Source organism: Rhipicephalus microplus, chromosome 2, assembly GCF_043290135.1.
Source record: "Rhipicephalus microplus isolate Deutch F79 chromosome 2, USDA_Rmic, whole genome shotgun sequence".
NCBI classification, from domain to species: Eukaryota; Metazoa; Arthropoda; class Arachnida; order Ixodida; family Ixodidae; genus Rhipicephalus; species Rhipicephalus microplus.
In genome coordinates, this window is record NC_134701.1 from 62,682,924 (window position 1) to 62,692,191 (window position 9,268).

Here is a 9,268-nt window from a genome sequence, read left to right on the forward strand (position 1 = left end):
TAAGCCAATAATAAAATTAACTGTTACCAAATAGCCCAGATTTCCCTTCTTAATCACTGTATAAATTCGCTTTATTTTTCTCATTCTGTATTCACAGCATTCGGTGCATCCTGTATATTGTGATAACTGAACATTTGAAGATATGGTGTTTAGTCACGTCTGCCTAAACCATCGTGCATGCTTGTTTTGCTTTGTACGTTTCAGTTTTGACATGGACGGCGGCATGTCGGTGCTTTACTGCTACGAGCTGCAACTAGAGTCGCGGGTGCAGCGTAAAGGCCTGGGCTCACACCTGATGCACCTGCTGGATCAGCTGGCGGCCCACTTCCGCATGTGCAAGACCGTCCTGACCGTCTTCAAGAGCAACACGGGAGCCCTGGCATTCTACCAGAAGGCGCTTGGCTATCGCACCGACGAGACGAGTCCGTCGGGAGACGCAGCCGACTACGTCATCCTGAGTCGCCGCACAGGGGTCCCTGCCAAGCGCTGACAGAAGTTCCTTGCCTGTCGTGTTCATCCCTGTGCGCCTTGTATAGTGCGTATTGTATATGTGCATTTAACTTCAGAGTGCAGGCTTTTTCTGAAAAGCCCTCAACCACCGCATCAAGACGACTGCTGGAAAAACACCATGTGGGTGTCACTATCACTGTATTCCCTCGAAATGGAGCAAATGGTGATTGGTGCTTGCAGATGCTGTATTACACATGTGTATAACTATACGCTACACAAATGGAATACAAACTATTTTTTAGATATTGGACATGAAATGCCTACATACTGCAAACTCTTGCTGGCAACAGACTTGTCCTGTCAATCAATTTAAACACACCCATTGTATTGCTCGTTTTTTTAGCTCAATGGCAATGTGAGAATGTATGTGGTATCCTGGTTTGTTTGGGCTCTATTCAATGCTTCAAAATGGTTGTGTTGTACTTGTTCTCATCTCCTCTTATATAATTGCCTGGATTTGAAGTGATCTGACTGGCATGGTGTGACAAAGATTTCTGCAATCATCTATTGTGTCCATCTAAGTTATGGTTACGATAGCATTTAACCCTTTCTTGTCGCCTTTAATCACATCTACATTTGCATTCCCTCCATTACCACTGTACATAACCTCATCTTCATCAACATCTGTTGTGGCTGTGCTTTGAGGTGTTCAAACTTTTGGCCCCCACTTTATGGGTGGGGCTCCACCGAGTGATAAACTGTAAATTCATTTCTACAAGTCTCTGTTGAAATGTCTTCTGTTGAATAAGTATGTCTTGTCATAGAAACTAAACTTTACACAATTTGTTGTAGCTATTGTTGTTTGCAACTTTGCTGTGCCAGTCTAGCACAACTGTTGATGCCCTAGAAGAGCTGCTTAAGCTCTTGCCTTTCAGCAGCTCCATTTATCTAACATCAGAGTTAGCACTCGTTGGTTTAACAATGTTACTCGGTTACACAGATAAGCACAAGTGCATTTACAGTCACTCACCTGTTTCTGGCAACTTTGCTGTGCCAGTCTAGCACAACTGTTGATGCCCTAGAAGAGCTGCTTAAGCTCTTGCCTTTCAGCAGCTCCATTTATCTAACATCAGAGTTAGCACTCGTTGGTTTAACAATGTTACTTGGTTACACAGATAAGCACAAGTGCATTTACAGTCACTCACCTGTTTCTGGCGTAATGACTAAGTGCAGAGAATGTCGTAAATTTCACAATTGGAATTGCCAAGTTTGGCTCTCTTTCTAGTTGCTTTTTCCATTTTCCAGCATTTTATGCTGCAGCAACAATCGGCCCGTAGCCAGGATTTAAAATTTTTTTTTTTCAAGGGAAAAGATGGGGGGGGGGGGGGGCATTTGTTGACGGCCTGGAAAACTATTTGTTCTTGGTAAAACAACCCCTCCATCCAAAGAGGATGTGGCAGGCTTCTAGCCTCCTCTCTTGGCTGCAAGCCTGGCGATAACTGTCAAGTAAATGTATGATATTTCATAGAGACAGCAGCATCTTTTTTGTTTGTTTGTTTTTTCATAAAATGGGACGTAGCACTTCTGACAACTTTTATCTATCTACCATCTATGTACAGCTGTGAATGAAGTACCTTTTATATTACATGCCTCTTTTATGGCTGCTTCTTTTACCACTGTTGACATGAGCAACGAAGAGAGAACTGCCAGGCCTGTAACATGTGCAGCACTGTCACGGAAAAGACTGGAGGAACGGCTTTCATATTGCCCGTTTTAGACTCTCTTAAAAGGACCCTGAAATGCTGTTTTTTTTTAAGTTTTATGAGCGTTTAGGCTTGAGCATCATCAAACCATTCGCAATATTAGCGAAAGTTGGGCTAGTTGATGCTTCATGCTAGTTGGTGGTCGTCTCATCCTCTGTCCTTGTCTATATTTTTTGCGCTGTTTCTACATCCCAAGTAAGCCATTCGCACCACAAATTTAGTGGCACGCCATGTACCAAGGCCGCTACGGACAGTTATATTGCCGCGACATAGTGCCTGCATTCAAACAACGCGCCCATCACCTCGCGCACAGGGACATACATGTGCGCCGTCTAGTGTTGCGCAGAGACAATGATAGCACGAGAACCCAGCTGGCCCCTGCTGATGCGCGCCACGCGCTTGGGACTCTTCTTGAAGAAGCAGAAGAAGACATCTTTGGTGTTCTGCTGTAACGTGCTACGACCATAGTCCCTCTGAGTTGTGGGCACAGGTTCACCCTTTAATAAATACGTTTTATTACACCCCGAGTCCTTCAACATCGTTACATTTCTGGTGGACGTGCTGGGTAATGAATCAAAGCCCTACGAACGCAAGACAGCGTAGCCCCGACCACCAGCGAGTTGATCCTGCGGAGCCGACACCTGTGCATCAGAGGACCAGTCGCCGTCTTCGAGGTGATTCACCAGAATTCAGTCCACTCCACTTCACGCCACGGGGAACTCAGTCAATGGACGCCGCCACCATGACAAGTCATGTAACACCAGCCCAAGTGGTGATAAATCAGCCTCACCAGCCACCAGTATTTCATGGCGACTCGTATGAAGACGTAGAAGATTGGCTGAACCTCTTTGAGAGAGTGGCACGTTTGAACGGTTGGGACGAGAGAGAGAAGCTCCGCCGCGTATAGTTTACATTGGAGGACTTCGCAAAGACGTGGTATGAGAACCATGAAACCTCCTTTACGACCTGGGATGAATTTCGGCGACAAGCTCTGGCGACTTATGCCAGCGCGGATCGCAAAGAAAAGGCGCAGGCTGTGCTCGAATCCAGGAACCAACTCACCAACGAAAGTGTCGCAATGTATATAGAGGACATGATCCGCCTGTTCAAGCGCGCAAATTCCCATACGACTGAAGACAAGAAGCTGCGCCACCTCATGCGTGGGGTGAAGCAAGAGCTATTCGCTGTTCTCGTCCGCAACCCACCACGAACAGTTGCGGAGTTTCGTACGGAAGCGACAGCCATCGAGAAAACGCTAGAACAGCGGGCTCGACAGTACAATCGAGACATAAAGTATGCACCTGCCAATGTCTTCTCTGGACGCCAGCGAAGTGACATGGATGCCCTGCGAAAACTCATCAGGTCGGCGATCAGGGAAGAGCTCAGCAAGTTGCAAGCACCTCACACTACAGCAACACTGTCTGTCATCGACGTAGTACGAGATAGACGAGGCAGATGATACGTGAGCCGGAGCGTGCGCCACAGCCGATCCAACGCATCCCAACCAGTGATGCCAATTTAGTGGATTTCCCGCTAAGTCTGGCGGATTTTATTTTATTTTGACGGCAAAAAATCAGTCTAGCGGCTAGCGGATTTTCTGACGGGCTATTTTTGTACATAGCGGGTTTCTGGTGGATTCCTCACGCAGTGGACCCATTCGAAATCGCCCTGCAAGAAACCATTTCCGTGTTCTCTAAAAATGCGGAAATTGTTTAACTTCAGAGGCTCCTGTTCACTTGCTCCGCCTATCTCAGACAAACAAATCCGTGAGGTTTCAAAGCGGCGATTGCTTTCTAAGAAATAAATAACGAACGAGCTGCGATGCACCAATCTGTGGACTCTGCGCGCCCTCTGGTGTGAAGTTCACTCCTATAAGGACGCCTGCAGCGAAAACCCGTTCGTTGAGCTGGCCGGATTTGCCATGTTGATGCTCGTGCTGCCGCATTCAAATGCCGAAGTAGAGAGGACATTTAGCCAGCTTAACATAGTAAAATCCAAGCTGGGGAACAAGCTGAAGCCGGAAACAACAAATGCCATCCTCGTCGTAAGAGCGGGGTTGAAGCGACACCAGAAAAGTTGTTTTGATTACGAACTCCCCGCGGCAGTTGCTATTGCAATCGGGACATCTGCAACGTATGTGCAATCAAGTTACCTGTCTGGTCCCTCAACAAGTACCAGCGGTCCTGTGGAGAGGGTGTCAGACGACAACAGCGGCGACAAAGACCTCGATGTGTTTTTCGTTGACATGTGAGTTTGTTTTTTCATCAGTGCGAACATAAATAACCTTTAGCCTCATCTGTTATGAGGTTCACCAATGACGACCACCGCAGCACTGAAGGCTCAAGTGTTCTATAGTTAGACTCCTTGAAAGACTATTTTATATGTTATTTCAGCTCTCGTAGTTTTGGGGAGCTTTTAGGAATGATAAAGGTATTTATCATACGAAATTGCAGTGTTTTTCAATAAAACAGGCCCTAGTGGGAAATTTAGCGGATATTTTTTAGAATCTAGCGGAATCTGGCGGATTTCTCATTGCTTTTTAGTGGATGTGTGACGCTCAGCGATGGCAACACTGATCCCAACATACTCTGAAGTACTCAGACAACCCGCGGCGCACACCAATGCAGCAGTTGTGATGGCCTCTCCTTGCCCACAAACGGTACGCAGCGCACCTCGTCCACTGGAACCGACGGCTACCTACCTGCCACGAGCCCGTGGTGTAGCTCGCTACGTGGATCAAAGGCCCCGGAAAAGTGACATCTGGCGTGACCATGAGCGCAGGCTTTTGTGTTTCCATTGTGGGGAAGCAGGTCACCTGTATAGGTTATGCCCTTACCGACAGGCAGGATTAAGGGGCTTTCTGTTGTACGCACCATGCCCTCGAAACGGTGAATGGCCAACGGAGATCGAAGAGTACTTGTCCGCGCGCCAGAGCCCACTCACTCCACGCCAACATCAGCCAAGATCGCCGTCGCCCAGGCATTACCGATCACCCAGCCCACGTGCTTCTTCCGCACGGTCTGGGCACCGTTCTACAAGCCCACACCAGGAAAACTGAAGTAAGCGACCTGTGGAGGTGGGGCCGCTGATAACTACGGTTGCGAAGATCTTCCATTACGGTTTCAAGGTGACGATGCTATGTTTACAGAGGATAAGCGCAGCAGTGCGAAGATTACTTCAGATTTGCGGTTGAAAATAGATGGATACGAGCTAAATGCTTTAGTTGACACCGGCACTGATTATTCGGTAATGAGTCACGAATTGGCAAAGAAACTGAAAAAGGTTGTGACAAAATGGAGTGGGGCACAGATACGCACGGCAGGTGGCCACACTATTACACCGCTCGGCAGATGCACCTCAAGGCTCGAAATAAGAGGCTTTACTTACGTTGCTGACTTCATCGTGCTGCCGGACTGTTCAAAGGAGCTTATACTAGGAATGGATTTTCTGCAAACCATTGGAGCCATAATTAATCTGCGCAGATCCAGTGTAACGTTTTCGACCGAACAAGCTATGTCGGTGGAGGAATCGGAAAAGCGACGTCTTACTGCTCTGCGCGTTGTTGATGATGACGTCACAGTGCCACCACGCTGTAGTGTAATGGTGCTTGTTGAAAATAAGGCATTTTGTGACCACGAAGGAATAGCAGATGGAAATGTAGAGCTCTTTTTAAACAAAGGAATTTGCGTGGCGAGGGGTGTTGTTCACTTAAGGAATGGCCGCTCAGTTGTCCTCCTTACGAATTTTAGGAATGAATGTCAGCACATCGCGCAAGGTATGGCTATCGCCTATTTTTACGAGTTCTGCATGGCGACTGAACTATGCAGTTTAGCGACAACGCCAACCACTCCACAAGAGAACTGCAACGTCGACGCATCAGTTAACGTCAACCATAGGCTCCCAGAATATCAAAAGAAACGATTGTTCGCCCTTATAAAAGAGTTTTCGGACTGCTTTTCAACGTCCTCTTAGGTGCGACGCACGGCTATTGCAAAACACAGGATTATAACAGAAGAAGCCACGAGACCGATTTACCAACACCCATATCGAGTATCGCAAAAGGAAAGAGACGTCATCAAGAAACAAGTGGAGGAGATGCTTTCAGATGACGTGATACAGCCTTCCAGTAGTCCATGGGCGTCTCCCATAGTGCTTGTTAAAAAGAAAGATAACAGCCTTCGATTCTGCGTCGACTATCGGAAACTGAACAGCATACCGAAACGGGATGTATACCCTCTGCCGCGTATCTATGATACACTCGATCGACTACGGAGTGCGAAATACTTCTCCACCCTTGATCTCAAGAGCGGATATTGGCAAATTGAGGTCGATGAGCGCGACCGTGAAAAGACGGCATTCATTACCCCAGACGGCCTCTACGAATTTAAAGCGCTTCCATTCGGCCTGTGCACAGCGCCAGCTACGTTTCAGAGAATGATGGATGCTGTCCTCGCGAGACTGAAATGGCAGTCCTGCTTGGTGTACTTAGATGACGTTGTCGTATTTTCCGCTACATTCGACCAACATCTAGAGCGACTCCGCACAGTATTAGAAGCCATTCGTTCAGCAGACTTGACCATCAAGCCAGAAAAATGCCACTTCGCTTTTGAAGAGCTTCGATTCCTCGGACACGTCGTCAGCTCCGACGGCGTTCGGCCAGATCCCGAAAAGACAGCTGCCATCGCGAAGTTCCCGACACCCAAAGACAAGAAGTCAGTACGTCGCTTCCTGGGTTTATGCGTGTACTATCGGCGATTTGTGGAAAATTTTTCGAACATTGCTGAACCACTTACTAATCTGACAAAAGACGAGGTGCCCTTTATGTGGGAAAGTGAACAACAGGAGGCATTTGATGAGTTAAGAACACGCCTGCAAGCCTCTCCAATCCTCGCCCACTTCGATGATACTGCCAAAACTGAAGTTCACACTGATGCGAGTAACGTCGGCCTCGGAGCTATTCTAGTCCAGCGGCAAAACGGCCAAGAAAAAGTGCTAGCGTATGCCAGCCGCAAGCTTTCGAAAGCTGAGACAAATTACTCTGCAACCGAAAAAGAGTGTCTCATGGTCATCTGGGCCATAAGTAAATTTCGGCCGTACCTCTACGGTAGACCATTCCGAGCAGTCAGTGACCACCATTGCCTGTGTTGGCTGGCGAATCTTAAGGATCCCTCTGGCCAACTAGCAAGTTGGAGCCTTAGGCTACGAGAGTACGATGTTACTGTGGTATACAAATCTGGGAAAAAGCACAGCGATGCCGACTGCCTGTCACGCGCATCAGAAATCGCTCAACAACAACAAAATGACCCCGATTTGCTGCCGCTTATACAGCGTCTCCAAGGACTCAGCGTTAAAGTCTCGCGCACTTTATCCAGAGGGCTCCCTTCGTTCTGTTTTCGAGAAGGGGTCCTTTACAAGAGGAACTTCAAGCCTCATGGTGACAAGATTTTACTCGTTGTACCTGCACCTTTACGAAACGAGATTCTGCTCGCATGTCATGATGAGCCAACATCTAGACACATGGGTGTCAGCCGTACATTCGCCAGAATTCACCTAAAATACTACTGGCCAAAACTGTTATCATCAGTTCAGCGCTATGTGAAAACTTGCCGTGAGTGTCAAAGACGCAAAACTCCATCCGTGAAACCTGCAGGCCTCCTCCAGCCAATAGAACCACCGCATGCCCCATTCCAACAAGTCGGTATGGATCTCCTAGGCCTGTTTCCGACATCAACTGCACACAAGAAATGGATAGTCGTAGCCACGCACTATCTCACTCGCTACGCTGAGACTGGCTCGCTTTACACCGCAACAGCTCTTGAAGTTGCCAAGTTTTTCATCAACAACATAGTCCTCAGACATGGTGCACCCAGCGTCGTAATTAGATCGTGGCCCAGCTTTTACTGCAGACCTAATAAAATGTCTGATGCGAATGACCCATACAGACCAGAGAAGAACTACAGCATACCATCCTCAAACAAATTGCCTAACGGAGTGCTAGAACAGAACTCTGGCTGATATGCTTTCAATGTATATCGACGTCGAACATAAACTGTGTGATGAAATGTTGCCTTGCATCACGTTCGCATATAATACCGCCGTTCAAGAAACAACGCGAGTGACGCCATTTGAACTTGTATTCGGCCGAAGAGTCACCACTCCACTGGATGCCATGTTACCACTGTATGATGAAAGCAGCAATCCACCTGGCCTAGACAACTTCCTGCAAAGAGCCGAGGAAGCACGACAGATGGCGAGATACAGAATACGCCACCAACAGCGTATCGACTCCTATTGGTACAATCAGCGTCGTACCGAAGCGCATTTTCAACCAGGTGACAAAGTATGGATATGGACTCCAGTGCGTCGCCGTGGACTTTCTGAAAAACTTTTTAGTCGCTACTTCGGGCCTTACGAAGTACTCCATCGTGTAAGCGATGTAACTTACCTAGTCAGATCCGCTATACATGGGAGCTCAAAACGCCGCAACCCTAGAGAGGTTGTAGGGTTGCGGCGTTTCGTGACAAAAAAATCATTTTTTGTCACGAAACACCAAATTTAGAGCATTAAAAAGAAAGAAGGCCTATATTTAGAAAAAAATATGTACAGACCATTCAACACCCCCTATCGTGCAGGGTGAACATGAGCACTGCTATTTCAACAGAAGTAGTATTTTGAACTATCCCACTGAGTAAACAATGATAAAGTCAACATTAGCACTTGCGCCTGTCAAATCCTTTGACAGACTCTACAGAATTCTAATGTGGATCTGCCAAGCTAGCGACCTTGAAATTCGGGAGATCCGCAAAACTGAGGATGGGGGGAACGAAAGAAGTTCTGCATGTTTTTTAGGACTGCAGATCCAAATGATTGCCAGCAACTTTTTTAGACGTCGGCGGTCATGATACACACATGATTAAGTTAACAAAATGTGTTGCATCCCGTGACTAGGGATAAAAACTCCTTACGTAGCATTCTGCACAAGTCGGAGCAAGGCCAATAAACGTTCGAACTGGTACAGCCTATCACCCCCATTTTTTTTTCACGGGGTTAGGCTT

At 47.3% G+C, this 9,268-nt stretch overlaps 1 protein-coding gene across 1 annotated transcript in view; it reads left to right on the forward strand.

Annotated features, from left to right (window-relative positions):
* The window catches only part of Naa40 (N-alpha-acetyltransferase 40), an 80,825-nt gene extending 78,541 nt beyond the window's left edge, over nucleotides 1-2,284 (forward strand). The window contains exon 4 of the mRNA XM_075884994.1: nucleotides 205-2,284. Within this exon, the coding sequence (XP_075741109.1) occupies nucleotides 205-490 (286 nt within the window). The 3' untranslated portion in view covers nucleotides 491-2,284. The remainder of the gene's footprint in view (nucleotides 1-204) is intronic.
* Nucleotides 2,285-9,268: the final 6,984 nt, after the last annotated feature.